The sequence below is a fragment of the Mustela nivalis genome (genome assembly GCF_964662115.1).
Source record: "Mustela nivalis genome assembly, chromosome: 10".
NCBI classification, from domain to species: Eukaryota; Metazoa; Chordata; class Mammalia; order Carnivora; family Mustelidae; genus Mustela; species Mustela nivalis.
Window position 1 is genome coordinate 25,325,840 of NC_139029.1, and position 25,845 is coordinate 25,351,684.

Here is a 25,845-nt window from a genome sequence, read left to right on the forward strand (position 1 = left end):
GTCTCTCCTGAATAAATAAATAAAATTCTTTTTAAAAATAAAATAAACTATGTTTAAAACTTCTAAAACTTAAAAGATAAAACTGAAAACATAAGGAGAGAATAAAAGTTTTGAAAAGAAGCTTAGAAAGATTTAAAAGGAACCAAACCAGATTTCTAGAACTGAAACAAAGTCAAATTAAAAGCACAGTGAATGAGCTAAATAGGAGATGACACACAACTGAAGAGAAAATTGGTAAATCAGATGATACATCTGAGGAACTCACCCAGAAGGCAGCACAGAGAGGCAAAGAGATGGAAATTATGAACAACAGGTTAAGATGCACATAGGAAAGAGTAAGAAGGTCCCACATACAACTAATAGGAGCTCCAGGTGAGAGGCTAGATAGAACACAGAAGCTGCAATATCTGAAGAGTTAATTAGACTGATGGAGAACTTTGCAGACTTCTGACTTCACGCATGACAGAGTGACAGGCAAGGCAGCTATAAAGCTGACAAAACTGTCAAAGACAACCACTTCATCACTCTGAAAATCAATCAAAGGTATACAACAAAGAAGCGTAGACCTGAAAGTGACGGAACAGCAGGAGTCCGTGGCGTCCTTGCCTGAGGCTGCTCCCATTACTCAAATTCCCAGTTCCATCCCTTGCAATAGTTCAGCCAGGGTGAGACAGGCTGTGAAAACCAGCTGCTTCACTGCCATTGCCAAAAGGGGCTCACTTAATTTGGAACATAGTTGTATGGTATCAAGAACTACACAGGGGGTGGGGGACAGAGGGAAAACTAGGGGGAGAACAGGAACACAGCAAGGCAAAGCTGAGATTGCAGCACTGTTTGGGGCAAGAAATGGACTGGCAGACTAGGCAGGGATGTAACAGAGGCGTTCCAGGACATGAGATAACCAGAGAAGATTTGATGAGCGTTCCACATATGCTGCGTTGAGCAGAGGTGAGTGCATGCCCAACAGAGACAGAGAGGCCTCGAACTGCCAACACCTCTCTGGCCAGTGGAGCTTGTGTCCATGTGTAGCAGTGACAAGAGAGAGCCTGGAAAAAACTAAAATCCAGGGTAGGCTGAAAAACAGTCTGAAGTTTGTACTCCCTAGTCCACACATAGAACCATAAGCAGAGAGAAGACTTTCTGGCTCAAGGTTTTGGGACCCAAGCTCTGGCTGAACACTAAGCTATGCAGACACAAGGGCAAACCCCCTAGGAAACCAGGCTTAAAAATAAAAACAAGAAAGAAAAAAAATGGTGAATCTATCAGAGGCCACAGTTAGCAAAGAAGACCGATTTCACAGATTTAGTCCAGGGATCAACAAACACATAAACAAAGCAATAGCAATCTTCAAGAGGTAAAGTAAGAACTCACAACTCTATGGCCAACTGATCTTCGACAAAACAGGAAGTGATATCCAATGGAAAAAAGGCAATCTCTCCAACAAATGGTGCTGGGAAAACTGGACAGCCCCATGCAGAAGAATGAAACCAGACCACTTTCTTACACCATACACAGAAATAAATTCAAAATGGATGAAAGACTGAAACGTGAGACAGGAAACCATCAAAATCCTAGAGGAGAACATAGGCATCAACCTCTTTGACCTTGGCCACAGTAACTTTTTTTTAAAGATTTATTTATTTATTTATTTGCCAGCGAGAGAGCGTGAGCTCAAGAAGGGGGAGAAGCAAGCAAAAGGAGAAGGAGAAACAGGCTCTCTGCTGAGCGGGGAGCCTGACTTGGGGCTCAATCCCAGGACCCTGGGATTATGACCTGAGCAGAAGGAAGACACTTAACCATCTGAGCCACCCAGGCACCCAGCCATAATAGCAACTTCTTACTAGACATGTTGCCAGAGGCAAGGGAAACAAAAGCAAAAATAAACTACTGGGACTTCTTCAAGAAAAAAAGTTTCTGCACAGCAAAGGAAACAATCAACAAAACTAAAAGGCATCCTACAGAATAGGAGAAGATATTTGCAAATGACAAATATGCTCAAGGATTAGTATCCAAAATCTATAAAAACTTACCAACTCAACATCCAAGAAACAAATAATACAGTTAAGAAATGGGCAGAAGAAATGAAGAGACACTTTTCCAAAAAAGACATCCAGATGGCTAATAGACACATGAAAAGATGCTCAACATCACTCATCATCAGGGAAATACAAATCAAAACCATGCTGAGATACCACCTCACACCAGTCAGAATGGCTAAAATTAACAACACAAGAAACAACAGGTGTTGGCAAGGATGTGGAGAAAGAGGAACCCTCTTGCACTGTTGGTGGGAATGCAAACTGGTGCAGCCACTCGAGAATATTTGGAGGCTCCTCAAAAAGTTAAAAATAGAACTACCCTACAATCTAGCAAATGCATTACTAGGGATTTACCCAAAGGATTAAAAAAAAAATACAGATCTGAAGGTGTACATGGACCCTAATGTTTACAGCAGCATTGTCAACAATAGCCAAACTATGGAGAGAGCCCAAATGTCCACTGACTGACAAAAATCAGTAAAGAAGACGTGTGTGTGTGTACACACACACAAATGTATATATATAAACTATGGAATATTACACAGCCATCAAAAGAATGAAATCTTGCCATTTTCAACTATGTGGATGGAGCTACAGTGTATTATGCTAAGTGAAAGAATTCAACCAGAGAAAGATAAATACCATATGACTTCACTCATATGTGGAATTTAAGAAGCAAAACAGATGAACATAACAGTGGCGGGAAGGGGAAAGAGGGAGAGAGAAAAAAAATAAGAGACTCTTAACAGTAGAGAACAAACTGAGGGTTAATGGAGGGAGGCGGGTGGAGGATGGGCTAGAGGAGTGTTGGGAATTAAGGAGGGCAATTGTTGTGATGAGTCCTAGCTGTTATATGTAAGTGATAAATCACTGAATTCTACTCCTGAAACCAATATTGCACTGTATGTTAATGAACTAGAATATAAATTTTTAAAGTTTTAAAAAGGTAAAATATGAATCCAAAGTCACTGCAATATATTACTTAAAATATTCGATATACAACAAAAAAAATCATGAGACATGCGAATAAACAAGAAAATGTGAATGTCCTGAAACGTTTGATTTATCAGACAAAATCTGCAAAGCAGCTATTACAAATATGTTAAAAGAACTAAGGGAAATGTTTAAAGGTTTAAAAGAAAGCACAGCAATGACTACATGGATTAAAAAGAAATCACAACAAAAAGAATTTTTTTAAGAGCCAAATGGAAATTTTGGAGCTGAAAAGTACAACAACTGAAGTGCCCTTCTTTTTCACTAGAAGGGCTCAGCATCAAAAATGATCAGTAAACTTGATCAGTATAAATTATCCAATGTGAAGAATGGAGAGAAAAAAAGAATACAAATAAACAGAACCTCAGAGACCTATGGGACAATAACAAGCAAGGCAGTATACATGTGATAGAAATCCCAAAGGAAGAAGAGAGAAAGGGGGAGAAAAAGATACTTGAAGAAATAACAGCTCAAAACTTTCCAAATGTGACAAAAAACATTAATCTACAGATTAAAGAAGCTCAAGGTTAAATACAAAGAGATTCATAGCCAGATACATTGCAATCAAAATGTTGAAAGCCATAGACAAAGAGAAAATCTTAACAGCGCAAGGGAAAAACAATTCATCACACACAAAAAGACAGTAATATGATTAACAACCGGCTTCTCACCAGAACAATAAGCATCAAGGGAGTAGAATGGTATATTCAAAATGCTGAAAGTAAAAACTGCCAACCAGGAATTCTATATTCAGCAAAACTGTTCTTCAAAAATGAAGTAAAATTAAAGATGTTTCCAAATACATATAGACTGAAGAATTTGTTACAGACCTATCTTACAAGAAATATTCACGGAAGTTCTTCAGGCTAAAAGGAACGGATACTTAATGGTAACTCAAATCCACAGGAAGAGATGAAAGGGACAAAAAATGACAAACATAAAAGACTCTGTAAATATACTCTTCTCCTTTTTTTCTCTCAACTTCTTTGAAAGGCACAAAATTTTACAAAATTATTATTATAACATCATCATTACTTTTTATAATAATTGTTAGATTTAGAACATATACACAGGAAAGGTACATGACAATAATAGCACAAATGGGGAGAGAAAAAAAAAAGAGATACATTGGAGCAGGGTTTCTATATTTTATCAGAATTAATTAGATTTAATCGGTTATGATACATATTATAATTCCTAGAGCAACTCTAATAACTCAAATAATATAGTAAAAAGGAATTAATAATAAAGAAATTCAAATGGTACACTAAAACATTTATTTGATACAAAAGACAGCAAAGAACGAACAGAGGAAAAACAATGACATGATACAATCCAATCATATCAATAATCACATTAAATGTGAATGAACAAAAAAGACTCATTCAGAAGGCAGAAATTGTTAGATTGGATTTTTTGAAAAAGTGCAAGTAGGTTGAAATTAAAATGAAGAAAAAAGATGTACCAGCAAACACTAACCATGAGAGAATTTTGCAGATTTGATGAACAGCATTAATCTTCAGATTCAGGGAACATACACACATATCATAGTGAAACTGCAGAACACCAAAATCAAACACAAGATCTCAACAGCAATCAGAAAGAAATGAAAACTATCCACAAAGACAATTAGATTGATTGCAGACTTCCCAAAGGCAACAGCAGAAGACAGATGACAAAAGAATATCTTCAAAACACTGAGAGAAAATAAATGTTGACCTAAGATTCTAAAATAAGCTGATTTATGTTAAATAATGAGGGTAGACTCCATTTTTTTTTTGTTAAAAACAAAGTTTGATACTAACAGAAACTGACTGAAAAAATCACTAAGGAATATTTCAAAGGAAGGAATGACCTGTGAGAAGATATGGGGGAGGTACAAATGTGAGTCTATGTAATCAAGTACTAAGAGCATAAAATGTAGCAAAAATAATAAAGACTAACTTGGAGAGGTAAAAAGAAGGTGGAACTAAGATACCAGACAACACGTACAGGTAAGAAGGGAAGAGGTGGTCAAAACAGAAGTGTCCTAAGGATAGAAGAAATTGTCAAATTTAGACTTTGCTAAGTCAGATGTGCACATGAAAATTACAAGAGGAACTACAAGAATGAAACTAGAATACAGAACTGCCAAACAAAGCAGTGTGGGATTTGGTATTAAGAAAAACGAAGAAACTAATACAAAAGAAGGTAGCAAAGGAGTAGAAAAGCATCATCCAAAAAGCAGGAGAAATAGGGTACAAAATAAAACAACACAACACATCCGGGCATATCAGTAATCACAATAAATATAAATGTACTAAGCCCTCAAGCAATTGTCAAAGTAGATTTAAGATAAATTCCTTAAACTATTTACGAAAGACGAAGCTCAAACAGAAGGAGACAAAAAGCTGGAGCACACCTGTGGTGTCAGAGGGTAACTAGCGTGGCTGGAGTGGACGAAGGGAGGGAACAGCGTTAGGAGAGGGACTAACAGGGAGCAAGGGTTAGGTCACGTAGGGCTTCATAAGTCATAGCAAAGTCCTCTGTGTAAGGCGAGGGCTTTGAGTGAATGCAATTCTATTTTGAAATGATCGCTCAGGGCTGTGCTGAGAGAGAATGAATGGGAGCAAAGGCACACGCAGGAGACCACTTAGTGGGCAGGGCAATAGCTTGGAAAGAAGCCATGGTGATCTAGACTGGAGTAATGACAATGGAGGTGGTGAGAAGTGCTTGGATCCTGGATATGCTTGGAAGGTGGGACCAACAGGATTTGCTGAAGGACTGGATGGGGAGAGGTGAAAAAGAGAAAGGAGTCAAGACTGACTTCAGGCTTTTGGATCTGAGCTCCTAAAAGGATGAATTTCAATACACAGTTAGACACGCACGCCTGGCAATTATGGAAGGATCTGGGGCTGGAGATACACATTTGGAAGTCATCAGGCCCTCAATAATATTCAAAGCCATGAGCCCGAGTGAGCTCACCTAAGGAGGGAGTGTCCAGAGAAGTCCAGGAATTAAGCCCTAGAAAAATCCAGTGTTCAGATCCTGGAGAGTTGGAGAGACACCTATAGCAAGACGAACCATAAACATCCAGAGTGAGAATCTAAGAGAATCTAAAAGGTATGGAGTCTTCGAAGCAAACGGAGTATGGTGTTTCAAGAAGAAGAGAGCCATCATCTATGTTAGATGTTGCTGATGGGTCAAGTAAAACGAGGACTGAGCATTGGGTTTAGCCAACAGGCTAGTCTGATGTGAAAAGACAGCTGCGCCCGTCAGATTCCCTGATTCAGGAAATGTAACAAAGACCGCAGCAGCAAACAAGAGAAGCCAATCCGGACAGACTTCTGCATTGCTTTTTTGCATTGCTTTTTTTTTTTCCCCCAGCAAACAGTAAAAATAGCTAACCTTTCCTGAGTGCTGGCTATGTGCCAAGAACGCTATTACGATGCCTATTTTTAAATAGAGAAAGTGGGGCTCAAAAAAGTCAAATAATCTGTCCCGGGTCACTCAGCTGGTAAGTGGCTGAGCTAGAATCCCAGTCCATGTCATGCATGTAATCATGCATGCCTCTGCTTAGTTAAGGGGAAAGACCACACTTAGGGAAGGAACTCACATTTATAAAGTACCAATTGAGGGCCAGGCATCTTGTGTTTGTATACATGTTCTCACTGAACTCTCGCAAAGGCCCTGAGATAAATATCATTACTACTGTCATTTTAAAGGTGAAAAACCAGAGGCTCTGCTGGGTCTCACTAATGGTCCCACAGGGGTGGTGACTGGTGGGGAAAGAGCTCAAGTGTGGGCATTTCTCAGACTGCATCTCTGCCTATCCCTCGTCTGTACCACAGGCCTGCCCTTTGCACTGGGCGAGCTGAGACTATTCAGGCCAGGACATGGCTGGGGAACCCCAGAGACCTGATGTCACCCCTACAAACTCATCACTTTGAGGATCCTTGGTGGTTTTGAAGGATGTGACTGAGACAACCCCCCCACACACACACACACACAGTCCGAATCAGCTCCAGAAATCCCAAGGCAGGCTTCCCAGCTCCCCCAGAACCAGACCTGTGCTCTGTCCAGGGGCTGGACCTCTGATTTTAAGGCATAGGCTGAGTATGAGAGTGAAGCCCACTTCCCACCCTTTCCTTCAGTCGTGCTGGATGGTCTCTACCTGTCCGGTGGTGAGGGAACGGCTGTAGCCAGGGATGGAGCTCCGGGGATGGATCCGGGGTGGGACACAGCAGCTGGGAGAGAACAAAATTCCATATTCAGTACAGGGGTCTGAGAGAAACGGGAATAACAGCATTGGGGTCCCTGAGCAGGTTCCATCCCTCGGAAAGGGATCCTCCCAGGAGACTTTTGGGTAAAGGTACTGTCCCAAAGAGGCACTCAGATTGGAGCGATCACCAGGGACCCCCCCCTTTATGTGGAGCAGAGTGAGACTCCCCACTTGAACCCTAAGGAGGGAACCTCCCCCCACCAGGATCAGCTTCCCAGCCCAAGCCCTGGCCCTCCCTGTCCTTACTTGATCCGGGCCTGGTCCACGCTGGAGGAGCGGCGGGCGGTGAAGCGCCGGGCCATTGCTTTGGGAGACGTCTTGGGGCTGCCATCCGAGTCTCCACTCTCCTCATCCCCCATGGCCTTGATGTAGCTGCCGCTCCTCATCCTGCGGCAGGGGATCTCCCCGTCCTTGCCCCCAGTGGGGTAACCCCCCCAGTCATCTTGCGGCACCTGCGGGGACAGGGGCTTCTGTCTCTCGGATGTGTCCCTACTACATCTAGAAGCCAGAACCCTCTGTCCCCACTGCCAGCAGGAGGCGCTCTGCTAGCTGGAGCAGGGCTGGCCCAGGGACTGGCAGAAGCAGAGCCAGAGGTAAGGTTTCAGACTGTCCCCTCCCTTCTCCCTTACAGGAGATGCCTCATCATCTTTCATGGACTGCTTACTACTTAATTAAGGTGATATGCCAGGAGCCAAGAGGATGGAGATCAGAGGCCAAAGTGACCTCTGTTGACCCAGCCCAGCAGCGAAGTATCACGAGCCCCCACCTTTCACCTCTCTTCCTCCTTCCTCCTCTTAACCTGCCGACATCCCAAATCCTCCAGCCCTTCCCCCCTTCCCTGTCTGAGGAGCCACAGAGGGCTCTAAGCAGGCAAGTGCCATCAGATTTGTTTCAGAAAGAGTGCTCTGACGGTCCAGAGGGTGGATGCACTGTGTAGGGCCCGGAGCAGGGCAAGGGATGGAATGGCAGGAGGGAGACCAATTAGGAGGCTGATGCTGTTAGCCAAGCAAGAGATGATGAGCCTAAATTAAGACCATGACAATGAGGGGGACGAGGAGATGGAAATGAGGTGTTAAGGAGCATCAGTGAGTCTGATTAGACGTAGGGGGCGAGGGGGCGAGGGGGCGGGGAGGAGCCGCAGATGACTGGGAGGCTGCTGGCTGAGGACCCGGGGGATGGTGCTGTCGCTCACTGAGCCACAGAATCCCAGAGAAACAGGTTTGGGGGAGAGGTGATAGGTTAGGGTTGAGCATCTTAAGTTTGGCAGTGAAATACTGAGCAGGTGGTTGGGTGTTCGGTTCTGGAGTTCAGCGGCGGAGAGATCTGGGCTGGAGGCAGACACGTGGGAGTCATGGGCAGCAGCTGAATCCACAGGGGTGAATGAAACAGCCCAGGGGAAAGAGAGAGCGCTGGGGAGGGATCCACTGACATTTAAAAAGGGGACTGCAAAGAAAGGAAGAAAAGCCTATGAAGTCACCTGAGAAAGAGTGGGCAGAGGGGTAGGAGGGAAGTCAGGAGAATGCCATGTCATGGAAACAGGAGACAGTTCCAGAATAAAAGGAGTTGATAATGTCAAATGCCACAGTACATTCAGAGGTTAGTAATTCGGGCTCAGGAGCTAGATCCATGTTCAGATTTTCACCCCATCACTTCCTAGGTGAACTTGAGCAAAAATGATGACTCTCTCAGTTTCCTCGTCTGCAAACTGGTAATGGCAATTATGCCAACGCCCCAGAGCTGGTGGGAAGGATAAGTAAGCCAACATAGTGTGCCCAGCACATAGTAAGTCCCCAGTAAATGTTAGCTATTATTATTATTATTATAAGCATTGAAAGGTGCCTTTCAAGGAGACCCCTCAAAAGACCACTGGAGACTACTGCCAGAACATTTTAGAGGGCAGGGGATGTGGATGTCACACTGTCATCAAGGGGAGAATGAAAGGAAATGAAGATGAAGAATCTATGCTCTAAGAGCTTGGGTATGAAAGGAAGACAGGAGATGGCAGGGGCTATGGAGGGAAGGAAGGACTTTTTAGGATGAGAGACCTGAGCATATTTCCAGGATAAGAGAAAGAGCCAGCGAAGACCAAGACAGTCTTTAAATGCGGAAAGGGATGGAGGTAGGGAATGGTCAGCTCAGGGGTAGAGGGGATCCTGAGGAGATGCGCTCAAGTCCTGCTGGAGGACTCAGCATGGGATGGTGATGAGTGGCCCTGGCTTTTTCTCTGAGCCAAGAAGGAAGGGAAAGGGGGTGGCTGGGGATCTAGATGAGTCTGTAGGTGGGCTGACAGGAAGGCGAGGGAGGCTGTGATGGTTGGCCCACACTAGGAAGAATGACGTACAAGCAGAGGCATGGGGAGAGGGCTGGGGCAGGTAGGGAAGATTTCAAACACCTGTTGTAAGGAACAGGTTGAATGGGGTGAGGATGGAGACTTTAAGACGGTCAAGAGCCAGAGAGAGCATAGAGTTCAGGGAGGGACAGTGACTATGGGGGGGGGGGGGAACTAGGTGAGGGGACAGAAATCAAGATGAGATCAGTGACCCAGGGATTGAATGGGGTCCCAAGATGGACAGAACCCACAGAGAGGGGCATGACTCAGCAAGGAGGCTGGAGCTCAGTTAGAAGATGGGAACACAGGGAGGAGATAAGACTCCATAAAGAAACAAGGACTCTGGTAGAAGGAGGGGTTCAGCAGAGGGTTGAGGGAGAGCTGGGGTCCAATGGGAGAAATAGGGTCTCAAAACAAAGAGGTTAAGGATCCAACAAAGACACCTAATCTGATGGGGGCAACTTCCCCTGCTTTGGGGCACGGCCCCTGAAATCCGTTCCTTCCCCCACCCAGGGCTCTGACTTTGCAATCCTAAAATACCTTGAACCCCCGTGCCCTGAGGGATCATTCCCTTCCCTGCCTCTCTCCAAAGAGGAGCCCTGGGTGAGCAGAGAGGCAGGCCAGCAGATGGGACAGCCAGGGCACACTCTGCCACACTGCAGGGCTCCCGCTCCACAGCCACTGCGGCTGCTCGCTCTTCTGCAGGACACTGTGAGGTGCATGTTAAAAAGGAAGCCCCTAGAGAGGTCAGGGCAGCCCTGGAGAAGCAGCAGGGAGCAGCGGTGTGGCAGGGAGGCTCCGGGGATGGCCAGGGCTCAGATCTGGGAGAAGGACAGTTCATGTCCTCTGCTCGGCCCGTTCTGCTGGACCCTTCAATTCCCAGCTTAGAGAACCTCTCTACCCAGGGAGGGGGCAATCCGGAAGTCCTGAATCCTAGAAGTCTCCCAACTTCCCTACTGTCTGCTTCCACGTGGCCCTGTTTTTTCCCTTGAGCTCTCTCGGAAGTTCTGCACCCGGAAGAGCTCTAACATGTGAAGAACTTACTGACAAGGCCAGGGACACCCAAAAGGTACATGCAAGGTCAATTCTCTGTACCTCTGAACATGCTGTAGTCTCTTTCTGGAAGTCCCTTGATCCAAGTCTGTGCTCGACCAACTCCAGCTCCACTGGGATTCAGCTCCAGCGTCCTCCTCCCCCGCAAGCTGCTCTGAGCAGCCCCCAGCCGCCGCCACCCCCGGTGGGTGCGGTGCCTTCTCTATGCTCCCATGGCGCTGAGGGCTCTCTCCTATCACAGCCTCATCGCTCTGTTCTACCTGCCTCCTTGTCTACCCCACCCCAACCCTGTAAGCTCTTCACAAGCAGCCTCTGTGTCGTCATCTCTGCATCCTCAGCCCCCAGGAAATGCTCCCCGAGGGAATGACTGTGGATTAAATATGTGGCATGGGGGTTTGGGGGGCAACTCTTAAGTCTGCTGGACTTCCAGAACTTGTGTTGGCTTTTCCTCCTAAACCTATGGGAGGCCTCAAAAAGCAAGCCAGCGGGTGCCTGGCTGGCTTAGACAGAAGAGCATGCCACTCTTGATGCTGGGTTCATGAGTTTGAGCCCTATGTTGGGTTCAGAGATTGCTTAAATAAATAAAACTTTAAAAAAAAAAAAAAGGCAAGCCAGGGGGAATAGGAGAGGGGCCAGAGGAAGAGAAGAGAAAGGTTGATGGTGAGAAGGGCCCTGACCCCACCTCAGTAAGGAGGAGGAGAGGGGACAGCGTGGGATGGATAAGGATACCATGAGGAGGAGGAGTCGGGGCTCCTCACCTAATCTGCAGACACCGAACAAGTGGCGAGAAAGGAGGGGGACAGCATGCCATCCATCACCTGCTCCATCCACTCCCTGGAAGCCCCGCCCTGGTGTTGTATCTTGGCCTCAGACTTTGGTGTGTCCCCAGCCCAGGAAAACCCACAGGACAGGCTCCCAGAGCTCTTCCATGGCCTCATGGCGTCCTACCTCAGGCACCCCAGCATGACAAACCTCAGCAGAGGCAGATTCTGGAAATAACTGACCTTCATAGTCAAACAGTATCTGGACCACCCAGATCAGAGCAGAAAAGAGGTCTGGAGAAGGCCTAGGGGCAGGAGAACTGCTTTCCAACTGCTGACCTCCAATCTCAAGGAAAGCTACAGCCAGGGAGTGCCACACTGTCCTGTCCACTGCCTACCCTCAACCTCATTCTGCCTCCGAGGTCATGAGACAGAGGCCAGCACAGCTTGTCCAAGCAGTAGGTCGAAGGGAAGTCTTCCTGGCAGTGACAGATAATGTCAGAATAGAAGGGCCCCTCCCTTGTACAAATGGGGAAAGCGAGATCCCAAAAGGGGCTCCAGGAGACACAGTGAGGCAGGGCAGAACCTCCCCACCTCCAGGCCTCCACCACAGGGACAACTGACTCCCATCCAACCCTTTTGGTAACTACTGGGTGACAGCACTGCAGAAGGTTGAGGACCCTGTGCCCTACCCTCACCAAAGCCTCACCTGCAGATAATGATAAGTCCTGGCTTTGGCCTTGGCCTCCGGACCCAGGAGCCCCTTGCCTGGCCCGGCCCCTGGGTATCCATCCCGGCCCTGGTTGACCATCATGGTATGCCAGGCACTTCGCTTGACCGATTGTCCATCCAGTGACATGGACATGCCAGTGCAGGCAAGACAGCGGCCTTCCGACCCGCCTGAGCGCCCCTTGAAGCTCAAGTCCCGGTAGGACCCATCTGGAGCCTCCAGGCAGAAGGGACCACCAGGCTCCCCAGGGGGCCGCCCACCCGCCAGGAAGCCACTATCGCTGTCCAAGTTGTCATCGGAGCTCCACCAGCCAGCAGACTTGGACTGGTGCCGCCCATCCCCCTTGCGGTCCTTGCTCTTGCTCCTCTTGCCATGCCTGGACTGGTGGTGGTGGTGGTGGTGGTGGTGATGGTGGTGGTGGGAGGTGTGGGGGCCTCCAGAGCCCAGGCCAGGGTAGCTGTCTCCTCCAGAGCCACCTCTTCCCTCAGCCTTGGGCCCGTTATAGTCCCGCTTCCCTGGGGCTTCCAAAGAGTGGGACTTGGCAAAGAGCTTCTGCACAGAGTGAACCAGGTGCCGTATGCGGCTGGGGCTCTCGCTGCGGGCCTCCGGGGCACTGCCGGATGCTGGCCCTGGCCCAGGCCCAGCCCCTGCCGGACCTCGCTGGTATGGGAGCGTGTGGAAGCCATCTTGTTGAACTGGCAACTGCTTTTCAAACTGGTCCAGGAGTGTAGAAGGCAGGCGGGGGGCACCCTTGCCCTGAGGGTGGCCCACACAGTCTTCACAGGTGTCGAAGGGGCCCTGGCCAGGGTACATCCTGGGGAAGGTGCTGCTACCCCCCCCAACCCCGGCCCCCCCAGGCCCTCCCTCGGGGCCTACTGATGGCCCCTCACTCAGGCTCAGGGGCCCTTCCGGAGAAAGGTGTCCCAGGCCAGCTCTCGGGGCACAGAAGCGGGGCTCAGTGGAGAAGGCCTCCCCGGAGCCCAGCAGGTACGGGGCCCTGGCAGCTGGGCCCACGTCCATATGCTGCTGGTCGGCAAAGCGGGCTGGGCGGGGATGGCTACCGCGGTCGCCATGGTAACCCCTCATGGCCTCAGCAAGGGCTCTTCATAGTGCTGGGGGCCAGGCCCCAGAAACCTCCTGGGAAAATAAGGAGAAAAAAGATTCAGACTGAACAGGTCACTTCCCCTAAAACTCCATTCTTAGGTATCTGGTATCCCTTTAAAAGGTAATGCATACCAATTTATTGTGATTAAATTGTACTATCTTTCCCCACATGAGCTTAAAATGCCTTAAAACAGTCATACTAGACAAAGACACTCACAAGGACACAAAATAATGCCATCATTCCTCAAATGCTGCAAATTTGATAAGTACTTATTCACAAGATAAAATGCCCTCAGCCAAACGGGTTTATAAAAATTCTTAGGTTACCAAAAATAAAAGGACACCAAAAAGACATAATATATATATATACATACATACATACACATATACAGATAGATAGATAGATATATATATATATATACACATACACACACACATTTTTTTTTCCTCCCTAAAGAAACCAGTCATTAGGTAAACTGGCTTTTAACAAGCTGGCTTTGGGGGGTGACTGGGTGGCTCAGTGGGCTGAAGCCTCTGCCTTCAGCTCAGGTCATGATCTCAGGGTCCTGGGATCGAGCCCCGCATCGGGCTCTCTGCTCAGCAGGGAGCCTGCTTCCCTTCCTCTCTCTCTCTCTGCCTGCTTCTCTGCCTACTTGTGATCTCTCTCTGTGCCAAATAAATAAATAAATAAATATTTTTTAAATGAATAAAAAAAATAAAAAATCACCTTTAAAAAAAAAAAAACAAGCTGGCTTTGAGCAAATTGATCCAGAGCCACACGTCTGCCCCAATCCCAGCCATATCTACCGCTGTGAAGAGTCAGGCCCCAGGGTCACAGCCTCCAGCAGCAGTAACCAAACAGAATACTGGACCCACATTTACGTATCCACCCCCTCCCCTTCCTTCCACACCCTGTTCCTTCCATCTGGCTGCAGGCTCATTCTCCTCCCTCCCACAACCCCCCACCCACCCACTCCAGGGCTGAGACAGGAAGAAATAACCTAAGATGACTGCTTCTTCGTCTTCTGGGTTCCAAGTGTTCCCCAGTGAAAGTTCCCCTTCTGCCTTTTACCCCCATCGGCCACCCCCATTCCACGGTAGGGGAGTCACCAAGGGAGGAGAAACCCCAAAGAGGAGGAACACTAGCTTTCCAAAGCAGCATCTAAACAGTACGCTGGGATTGGAACTCAGGAGTTCCTCCTCCCAGGAACAGTGGGCTGGCAAGACAGGGAGGTGACGGAGAGAAAGCATTGAAACCCGTGCCCCTGGCCACCATCCCAGGCTTGCCAAGGCTACAGGACAGAGAGGTCAACTCTCAGCAAGAACCGCCTCCAATCAGGTCCGCAGAGTTGCCAGGACAGGAGCTACAGCAGGGGGGGTGTCAGCAGGAGGGACAGGGACTGAGGAGCTGGCAGACGGTGCCCTCCCTCATCCCAGACCAGGCTCCTGGGCCATCTGCTGACTAGGAGGGGATGACAGCCTCAAAGACTCCAGACAGCAGCACCTCCAAGACCTGGCCTCCCTTCTTCTCCACCACCACCTCTCCATACCCACTATGTCGGGCTGCTTCCAGAATGCCCCAAGTGATTCTGATTTCAGAACCTCAATCTACTCCCCATCTCCCAGACTCCTACCACTCACCATCCGGGGCTTCCCATCCTCAGTGTCAGGATCCCCAGACAAAATCCTAACTTCAGAAGGCCTCAGGATCACCAGCACCTGATGGAAAAGAAAAGGGCAGTGAGCCAAGGAAGGAAGAGATTGTCCCAGAGTCCTCAGAGGACCAGTCTCTGGCCTTGACAGTTTCCCTTCCCAACCCCCCAAACCAGGACTGATTGGATCCCCCATGATGCAGAGCCTTTGGACCCCCAGGGAAATGAAGTCGGCTTCATTATGCAAATACATGCAAATGAGCTCACAGGTTGGACTACCTCCAACAGCAGGTGTCTGTGTGATCTGTCCGTGGTGCTGAGCCACTGCAATTCTTTTTCATTGCCCTCAAATACCATTCCATTCCACAAAATTTGTTGAGCAGCTATCATAAGCAAGACTGAGTGAGAAGTGTATAGAGGTGATCTAAGTGTGGTCTCTGTCATCGAGAGGCTTATAGTCCAACAAGGGAACAATCCTACACGACAGGGTTATTTTAGGTCCTTGTATTTTTGCACAAGCAGCACCCTCCTCCTAGAATCTCCTTCCATCTACTCCCCTCATCTCTTTCCCTTGGCTAACCCTTCCTCAGATGAAACCCCACCTACCCTCAAAGACTTTCTGTATTCTCATTCTGGATTATGTCTCACTATTAGGCTTTCATAACACCCTTGGTTCCCCCATGAAAGAAACCATAATACTGCACTGAAGTTGTCTGTTTCAGTTTCTGTCTCCCCAGCAAGAATGTGGTCTTCTTCAGGGTAGGAACCATATCCTAATTATCTCTGAATCTCCAACACCTAACTTAGGGCTTTGACTAGAACAGGTCCTTAATAAACGTTCACCAAGTAGATGAATAAATGGACTGGAAAGGGGTAGCAAAACATTACACTAGTTCAGATGAAAACAAGACCAGACCCAATGGAGGGAAATTGAGGAGGACTTCCCAGAGAAGAATGTGTTCAGGATGGAGAACAAGATGGCTGTGTATTCCAAAGACAAAGCGACGGGGGAGAGAGAATTCCCAGAGAAAGAAACAGAAGGCACAAAGGCAGAAGAGGTGGGCAAATAAGGAATTCTTAGGGGTGGGCTGTGAGAGTTCCAGCAGACACTTAGGGTTTGGAAAATACTGGGATGAAGTGGGGGAGAGAGAGTCAGGAAGGAAGACGACTCTGAAGTTTGCAGCAGCCGTGACTGGAAGACTAATGATGCCATTATTAGACACAAGGATGTCAGGAAGAAGAGCTAGCTTTGCAGGCGTGATTAATAGTAGTGGAAGAGACAGTCAGACATCAGGAAGAACTTCCTGACCCTGAAGGATGTGAGACAATGAGGAGAATTGTGGACTGTCCTGGAAATCTTCCATAGAGGAGAGGATGAGGCATACCCTGTCCCTGGCCCACCCTGTGGCCTGGACTGAAGGAGCTATTGGTTACCTTGCCTGCAGGGAACCGGAGGTGACCTCAGAGGCATCATCTGCCTGACTCTAGACAATAGTTCTTCTCTTCCACTTGCCTTCTCTGGGGAAGCAGAGGCAACTTCAGACCAAGAGAGCCTCACAAGCAGTTGCTGGAAAAGATCTTGAAGGCATCTCCCTGCTTTGGAAAGAAATTTTGATAGCTTGTCCTTCACCCACATCATGGTCCTCCTCCTCTTGCCCCAGGCAGAACCCACGTTCGAGACTCACAGCATAAAAGGCCACTTTGGCAGAAGCCCAGACCATCTCATTTGCTTTGTTCGTGGTCACATCGACCTGGAGTCTCACTCGGAGCTTCCCAATGGTCGACATTCCCAGGCTTCCCCCCCGCCATGGTCCCCCGCCAACACACAGGTGCTGCTGCCAAGTCTCTGAGCCGCCGTCAAGATCTTATCAAACTTCAGTCTCTTTAGCATCAATCCATGTTCTCCCAGCTCTAGTCTCAGGGGAGACAGGCCCCTGTAATTGCTCCTCTCCAGATGAGTTATTCTCACCTCCCTTACCCGTGTCCTATAGGGCAGCAGTGTCTGGTGGAAAAAGTGCACGTTCTGACACCAGAAGGCATGTGACACTAGAAAAGTAACTTAATGATGCCTGCTCATCTCTCTCCCAGGATCTTCATATCAAATAATAAAATGTATATCAAGCCATTTTATAAACTCTAAAAGATTACACAATATAATCTCTCATGTGAAGACTTTATTCTGGATTTCCAAAATCCCCAATGTCCAAATACTAAACTGTAATCAAATACAAAAATTACTGAGGGAAGGAGATACCCAGGTTATTGATTTTCTAAAGAAAACATTTCATTGACGTAGACTGAATTATATAGTCTTCCTCCTATATAGTACGCTTTGCCGCCAATTCTCCTGCTCCCTCCCTGTTACTAATCGATAGGGAGGCAAAACAAGCAAGAATGGGACTCAGAATTCCACCCATCACCAAGTCCTATGGACTTTGCTTCCTAAAAATAGATCTGCCCACTTATTTCCATATCCACTAGCTGTATCCACTATATGACTAGCTAAAACTCATTTTCAACCTTCTTTCCCCTTTCCCAACACCCCCAGTAACTGGAGACCACACAATTCACTTTTGGCTAAATACACACACACACACACACACACATATACACATAAAAATCTGATGGTTTCTGGGAAATAGGTCGCCTTTATGATAAAGAGGTGGAGCCTGCTAGTACCATCCTTCCGCCCCTTTCTTCTAGGCTTGAATACAACCATGATGCCTGGAGCTAAGGCAGCTATCTTGCCAACATGAGAGAAAGGCCTAGAGAGTCACAGAAATGCTAGTCCTGGAATCACTGAGCTCTGAAACCAACACAAGCAGTTGCATTCCTCTGGGCCTAAATGTGGTAAGGAATGAACTCTTTAAACCATTGTTGGCCAGATTTCCTGTGTTTGTAAGTAGAGAGCACTGCTAACTAATCCAATTAACTCAGAACACCGTCTCCTACCTAGTCTCCCTTTCCTACTCCGCTTCCAATCCAAATGGTCCCAGAAATCCAATCATGTCACTTCTCTGTTTAAAACTCATCAATGGTTTATTGATGTTCTTAAGATAAAACGCCATAACCTGTCCACCAAGGCCTGCAGGGTCCGGCCCTTCCTACGTTTCCAACAACCCTCTCATCACATGCTCCCTCTTGCTTCCTCTGCTCCACCCAGGCCAGTCTTTCTGCAGTCCCATGATCCCTCCCATCAGGGACCTGTTCCCACACACCCCCCCCCCCAGAAAGCTTTGCCGGCCCACCCCTGCCTTGTTAACTCCTACACACCCTTCAGATCTCAGCCTTGTTGTTGCTTCCTCGGGGGCAGCTTTCTCTGGCCTCCCTGACTAGGTCAGATCTCCCTGCTGTTTGCTCTCAAGGCACAAGGTCCCTGTATAGCTCTTATACTGTTACCATTTTCATTTGGCATGATTTCGAGATTGTCCGCCTTCCCACTAGAATGGAAGCTCCAGGGAAGTGCAGGGGTTTCATCCATCATACCGCATCACCCCAACCCCTAGAAAGATGCTTAGCACAAGGGCAGGTGTTTGTTGGGTGAATGCAAGCCTTTCACTTACGGCATCTTACGTAACTCCCACAACTATTCCAAAAGATACCTAATATCACCTTCCCCCACTTCCATTTTATAGAAAAAGAAACTGAGGCTGAGAGAGGCCCAGGTCCTAGAGGTGGTGGCAAAACCCAACGTCAAACCCAGTGCTGCCCCCCCGCCCCCAAGCTTTAGCTTCCCTCTGACTTGTGCTGCTAGCCCACAGAAGCCAACCTTACTAAACGCCATTCTGAAGTAAACACAGTAATGACAGTGAATCTGTTAAAAGAAGAAAAAAGAGGGGAAAAAAAAAACAAAAAACAAAAAACAGAACCTCACCCAGACCCATACCCTTCCAGAGTTAACCAGAGTGTGGCTTCCCTTTCTCCCCTGTGCAGGGGAGTGCTGAGTCTGTTCTAAGTCCAAGGTCAGATAAGTACAGAATAAAGGAAGCTCCCTAAAGCCCTATGATAACTCTGGGGGCTGGTGCTATTTTCCCCCATTTTCCTGCACCAAGGCATCTGTCTACCATCCCAGGACACAGAGAGCTGCCCAGATGGTAAACCTCTGGGTCCAGAGAAGCAGCCTAAGCTAGCTGGGAAGGAGGAGTCTGGGAGGGTGCTGTGTATGACAAATTCTCTGATGCAGCTCGAATCTATCTGGGAATGGAAGAACTGGCACGCATGCCGTCACCAAGAAATTACCCAATTTAGCACCAACTACACAATCCAGCAATTAGTTTCTTAAACCGGAACTTGCTGGGGGCTGCCAGGCTGGCGGGGTTGTTGTTACAAATCTCACTGGGAAACCAGCTGTGTAATTCGCCAGGAGGCTGTCACTGCCCCAAGCAATTACCTTCCAGAAAAAGAATGGAACATGGAGAAAGGAAAGGGGCTGCAGAGGATCGAGTCCGTGTGTCTTCCTCTTCTCTCCCCCAGGGCCCTGTCCAGCCAACTCAGGTGCTTTTCCTTTCTTGAGACTCTGGCAACTCACAAACTCCCTGAATCAAAGCAGTTATGGGTGCTGCCTTTGTTGGTCAGACTGTCGGGGTTCCAGTCCGTTTCCACTCACTCACTAGCTCTGTGTACCTGGGCAGGCGATTCTCCTCTCTTAGCCTATTTTTTCATCTGTAAAATGGTGGTGATATTAGAGCTATCAGAAAGCAATTAACGGGGGCACCTGGGTGGCTCAGTGGGTTAAAGCCTCTGCCTTCAGCTCAGGTCATGATCTCAGGGTCCTGGGATCGAGCCCCGCATCGGGCTCTCTGCTCAGCAGGGAGCCTGCTTCCCCCTCTCTCTCTGCCTGCCTCTCTGCCTACTTGTGATCTCTGTCAAATAAATAAATAAAAACTTATTTAAAAAAAAAAACACACACAAAACAGAAAGCGATTAACCACAGTGTGCTCGTTAACCAGATAAACCACATAAAGCCCTTAGTACTGTACCGGGCACCTGGTGGATGCTTAAGGAAAGGACTTCTCGTTATCTGTGCTTTCCTATTTTTTATTTTTTTACTTCTCCATTGGCTTACTGTGTGACCCTTGGGTGGGTCACTTAATCTCTCCTGGACAACCATGTAAGACCAAAGGTATTCTGCTAGGAAAAAGGCAAGTCTTAGTCAAGACTGTCCACACCTAACTAAGCACCAGGGAACCAGGAGTGTGTGGCAGCCAACGTCTCAGAGGCTAACACAAGGCCATGTCCTGGGCAAAGCAGACAAAGATTCCAAAAATCGAATATTAACCCATTTATGCCTTCCCCACAAAGCGTCCGGGCAAGCTACAAGCTGGACACAATAGTCCAGATGGCAGCAAAGGGGCACAGTGGCTCTCTTGCTGGGGATCAGCCCCATCTGGTCCCCTCACACTGGAACCTGTGAGATCATTCCCATACCAGTTCCAACACAGCAGAACTTGCAGCAAGTGAAGCCTAGAAATCATTCTGCTGCTGCAGGCCTGGCCTCCTCCATCAGCCATGTGTACTCTAGGGACCCCAAAGTTTCCGGCTTTGGCTGCCCATCACCTTTCCCTGTGCCAACCGGAATGGCCAGGACTCTGCCTCAGTTTCCCCGTCCAGTTCTCCACCACCCCCTATCCTGACAGCAGCATATGTGGTGGGGGTTTTAGGTCCACTATAATAGGGCTAGCTGCTGGGGAGCCTTAACACAAAGCCGAGGACCTGTAGCCCATACTCCTCTGCACATGGCCAGGCATTCCTCCTCCCGGCTGCCTGCCTCCTTCTGCATCCAGCTCTGCCTGAGCCCCCTTGAGCCCTTCCAGTCCTGGCTTGGCCCAGCTGCCTTCAGCCGGCTCTCTAGTAGCTGGTCTGGTGCCCTTGTCCCTGGCCTCTCTCAATCCCACGAGCAGCCCTGTTGCTGAAGATTCAGTATGTCTTGTACCCAACCCCAGACTTTAGACCCCAGAAAACAGCTCCTCTACCCTTACCGCCCCCAGAAGATGGAGAAGAAGGCAGGAGGGACAGAAGCAGGGTCTTTTTCATTCCCTTTTATTACTTTATTTCATCAACTCTTCCTGGGGGGGGGGGGGTGTGAGGGTAGGAATTTTACAGAAAATGGGCTTACTGCTCCAAAACACTCGAGACATTTAGGCAGAGCCAAGTCTAAATCCATCTCCTGACCCACTGGACAGTGCTCCGTCTGTGAATAAGCTGCACTACCTACAATCTCTTTGAAAATCCCACGTCAGGGGGCTTTGCACTTGATGTTCCCTCTGCTGGAACGCTCTGCCCCAGATATTCCCATGGCTTCCTCTGCCTCATCTTTCAGGTCTCAGCTCAGAGAGGCCTTCCCTGACCACTCACTAACAGAAGCTGAACCCCATCCCCCAGGTACACTCTACATCACCCTGTTTCATTGTCTTCCTAGCACTTACTCCTCTTTGAAATTATTTTCTTTCTCTTTTGCATGTTTATAGTATGTCTGCTGAAAGTCCAACATAAGTCCCACCAGGACACGGACTATGTCTGTCTCAGGGGCTACAGGATTCTGCGTGTCTCAAACAATGCCTGGCATTAATCAGTGCTCAAAAATTATCTATTTTGAAGGCACCAGGGTGGCTTACCAGTTAAGTGGCTGGGTCTTGATTTTGGCTCAGGTCCTGATCTCAAGGGTCTGAAGCCCACATCAGGCTTCACACCTAGAGAGGAGTCTCCTTGGGATTCTCTCTCCCTCTGACCCTCCCCCAACTCCTGCACACACGCTCGCTCTCTCTCTCTCTCTCTCTCTCTCTCACGTAATTTTTTTTTTAAGTTATCTATATTTGCAGGAGTGAAAGTCTCACTTGCCACCTTCATCCACTTGTCTCCTGTGGGCCCAACAGCCCACAGAATGGACCTCTATTCCTTTCCCTCTAAATGCTCTAGAGAGCCCCTGAAGGATTTGGTAATAGAAACCCAGCCTCCAAACCCAGCCCTGCTCATCTTACTTATCTAGCCCCTCTCGACTGGGCAGATACTGATGGTTTGTTTTCCAGCTGCACCTGGGTCTCTCTAGATGTGCCCCTTTGCATAGTTCAAGGAAGGCGTTTGGGGGAAAGAGGAAGAGTCGGGGAAATGACTCTCCCCACACAACAAAGAAGAATGAGACTCTGTGGAGGGAATCCCAGGGTTTGGGGTCTACCAGTCATCCCAAAGTAGGTCCCTTCATTCAGACTCTCTGGGCCCCAGCTCCTCTCCCAGCCAAGGCCACATAGCCAAGAGATACCAGAAGCAAAGTTCAGGCTTCCTCCTCCTCCTCCAGGGCTGCCAAAGGCCCCACAAGGCACAATTCAGCCTGAACCCCAACACCATCTCATGCTCCCTAATTGCAGCCATGGCCAACTGCTTTTGGCCTGTTCTTCCCTTTCTGCCAAATGAACCAATTCTCCAGCTCTTCTTGTCATGTCCACGTTCTCCCTCCTGAAGGTCTCCAGAAGTCTTCTTGGGGAAATCATCCCTGCCCACAGCTGCAAAGCAGGACTCCCAGGACCAGACTCCTATAGGACCCTCGTCAGGGGCAGTGAGTGAGAGAGACTGTGGGTCTCAAGTTTAACTATGTGGGTTCCTGTCCTGGGTCCACAACTTACTAGACATGGGGCTTAAGGAAAGGCCCTTTATCTTCTTGAGTTCAGGTTCTTCAAGTTCCACATGGGAGCAAGAAGGGTTCCCTTCTCATCAAGACATCACGAGGATTGATATAGTGCAGGTAAAATGTCCATCAGTGCTATTAACAATGGAGGGGGGAGGGTCGCTAAAATGTGTGAGGTCCGGAAGCAGGGTCTCTAAGAGGATTTCTCAAATGGCCTTGGGCAGAGGCTATAGCCATGCCTGACTTGGGTTTAGATCAAAAATGGGTGTTCTGGGGCGCCAGGGTGGCTCAGTGGGTTAAGCCGCTGCCTTCGGCTCAGGTCATGATCTCAGGGTCCTGGGATCGAGTCCCACATCGGGCTCCCTGCTCAGCGGGGAGCCTGCTTCCCTCTCTCTCTCTCTCTCTCTGCCTGCCTCTCCATCTACTTGTGATTTCTCTCTGTCAAATAAATAAATAAAATCTTAAAAAAAAAAATGGGTGCTCTGAACACTCAATTGTTTCATGTTTCACCCATGCCTGAGCTCCTTTTGAAGACCCTCTGCACCTTAAGCATGCTGAAGATAACACAGCAGCCCTGGTGGTCCAAGGTAGTGGCACCTGAGACAACTAGAGGCCCTTGATTTGCAGGCCCCACCGATTCCTGCAGCCAGGGATGGTGGTGTCTCCTCCGGCTGGGATCCAGAAGGGAAAGCCCAGTGACCCTATTGCTGGGTATTGGAAAGACAGTCATCTGTCTCCAACTATTGTATTGCAGCCTATGTGCGTGACCCTGAAATACTTGTTTATCTGAGTCTCAGTGGGCTCATCTGTACAGGGATATGTACCTTCTGAGGTTGTGGCAATAAGAAAATAAGCTGATCCATCCAAGGCAATGGACACATAGGTTTCCATATGTTGGCTTCTCCTGACTTTGGCACCCTACAGCCTTCTGTGATTTGTATGTGTTTGATGAAATTTGGGCTGCCACTGCTGCTCTGGCCTCCAGATTTCCTCCTGCCAGAGCCATCAGAGAACAACAGGTAGGATCCCAAGGCCATGGCAACGATCCCCTGGGCAGCAGCTTCTCAGGCAGGTCCATGGCCTTTCCTACACTCTGGCCCAGCTGTCTGATGGGAGACCAGAGTTTAGGTCTGCCTCTGGGGTTAACACACCATCCCGTAGGCAATCTGTGTGAACTTAGACAAGGCCTGCCTGCGTCAGGGCCTGGTTCCGCCTCTGGGCCTCTCCTACAGGGGAGTCACACACAGGGCTAGGCCCTGCAGGGCCCCATGAATGCTGGTTGGTTGGCAGGCTGCCAGGTTCATGGGGTAACACCTCCCACTTCTCTCAGCTCTGCTTGATCCTGTCCCAGCCTCCAGGTTATCTTAGCCTCTGCTCTCCTCTCCGGACTTCTGGGCTTAGCAGGAGCCAGGACCACAGGGGGAGACAGCATGGAGAGAAGAGAGCCTTCTGTATGGATGGCCTGTCCTCCCCAATTTGCCCTCTGAGGTGCTCTTCCAAGAAAACTTACCGATGAGTGAATCCCCTCCACCCTGCCATCAATCCCAGGACACAGCAGTTGCTACCTCATCTTAAGATCCATACTTCAACACCTACTTTAACCTGCAAAACACTGTCTGCAGATTGTGAGCTCCTTGAAAACCAAATCCATCTGATCTGTCTTGGTATGGACAAGACCTGGCATACAGTAGGTGCTCAATAAGTTCAGGATCTGTGATTGCGCTATCAAGAAGGAATAATCCTCAGCTGGGGCACAGGAGTAGAAGAGCAACAGAAGAAGGCAGGGGGAAATGACTGTGTATGGCTGCACCAGAACTCCCCAGCAGGCAGAGCTGCTCCAGGGTAGTGGGCTTCCAGAAGAACTGGGCATGTCCTATCTAGTGAGGCATGCAAGCAGAGGCTGGAGGGAGGGCTGCTTTGGTGGATGCTATAGAATGAACTCAAGCGCTGACCACATCTCAGACAGACAATCCCTGGAGCCTTTCAACTCTGGAGTCTGAGGTACAGCTCTTTGAGTGCCTACAACTAAAAAGGCATGGGGTCAAGCACTTTTGTTGGACTTCTTCGTGTCGCCCTCACAAACTCTCCTTTGTAGGAGCTAGCATTTTTATTTCCATTTTACAGATGAGGCACTGAGGCTTAGAAATGCAAAGAAAATTGCCCAAGGTCACCAAGGTAGTGGAAGAAGGATGGGAATCTGGTCTGAGACCAGGCCCAACATTCTCAACCACGGAGAGACCAAGCCCTGGCAGGTCAAAAGTAGTATGGCTCTCTGACCGGCATGGTTTGATGAGGGCCCCCCAGTGGACCCCCAGGGTGCCGACTCATCACTCAGCCTCAGAAAACCTCCATCCCTGCCGTCCCTCCCTCGCACACCGGCATGTGCTGCTTATTCACAGTTGAACATATGTCAGATTACAAAGCCATGCAGATCATCCGACACAACTCACGTGGCACTTGTCATATGTACAGTCATCACCACGTAACATGCAAAGATACACACGAACACATGCCCACAAGGGTTCACAAACTTCTGCACTTTCATCCAGTGGATGTTGATGCTTTGTACGCACAGAAGCTGCCCAGATACAAACCTTGCATACCTGTTCATTCGTGTGTTTATCCCCATACAACAAATATACATGTCCATTTCGCATCATGTAGGCACCCACATCTGCTCAACGTCATACACCAAAGCCTCCCCCAACAAGAACGTTATCCATCGTTCCCAGATCCAGTACTAGGCCCAGGTGAGCAATGATGCTCCCTCCTTCTGGGGTTGGCCAGGCAGCCATGAAAGGGGGAGAAGATTCAGCCTGCCTGTGATGGATGGAATTAATCTATTGAGCTGGAGAAACTAAATAATTAAATCCCTAATCACCCCCCAAGCCAGCCCAGGCCAATATAGCTGAGGGAGGGAGGGGGCTCTGAGGCCCAGACCAATATCCTAGAAAGGGGGAGGGGCTTAGGAAGAAAAGCACAGACATAACCCTCTAGGAGTGTTCTCTGGGAGGAGCTCTAGCAGGCAGGCAGAGAGACAGACAGACATGGCTCTCAAGGGCCGCAGGCCTTTCCTGTCCACGCTTGAGAAAAGAGCATACTGCCATCCACTAATACAGAGTGGCCCTCCTCTAACCCTCCCAGAGCCTTCCTGCCCCTCCGGAGATGCATCCTGGGAGTGTATGGAGATGGCAGGCAGGACTCTCAAACTGCACAGAACTGTGGCTGCCAATGGGGTCCACCCAAAGTGGAGCTGACATAGGATCAGTAGGGCCCTGGCACACCCCTGCCTCACTCAGAGCAGG

General features: G+C 48.5%; 1 protein-coding gene across 2 annotated transcripts in view; it reads right to left on the reverse strand.

Annotated features, from left to right (window-relative positions):
* Nucleotides 1-25,845, reverse strand: part of DLGAP3 (DLG associated protein 3) — a 62,864-nt gene that overhangs the window by 25,683 nt on the left and 11,336 nt on the right. Inside the window, exons 1-5 of one of the 2 annotated variants that reach the window (XM_082686826.1) lie at nucleotides 16,357-16,513; nucleotides 14,912-14,989; nucleotides 12,146-13,303; nucleotides 7,540-7,745; nucleotides 7,186-7,258 (exon numbers count right to left, since the gene is read on the reverse strand). In XM_082686826.1, the coding sequence (XP_082542952.1) occupies nucleotides 7,186-7,258; nucleotides 7,540-7,745; nucleotides 12,146-13,252 (1,386 nt within the window). In that variant the 5' untranslated portion in view covers nucleotides 13,253-13,303; nucleotides 14,912-14,989; nucleotides 16,357-16,513. Of the gene's footprint in view, nucleotides 1-7,185; nucleotides 7,259-7,539; nucleotides 7,746-12,145; nucleotides 13,304-14,911; nucleotides 14,990-16,356; nucleotides 16,514-25,845 lie in introns of those variants that run through there. The other variant, XM_082686825.1, reaches the window with a different exon arrangement.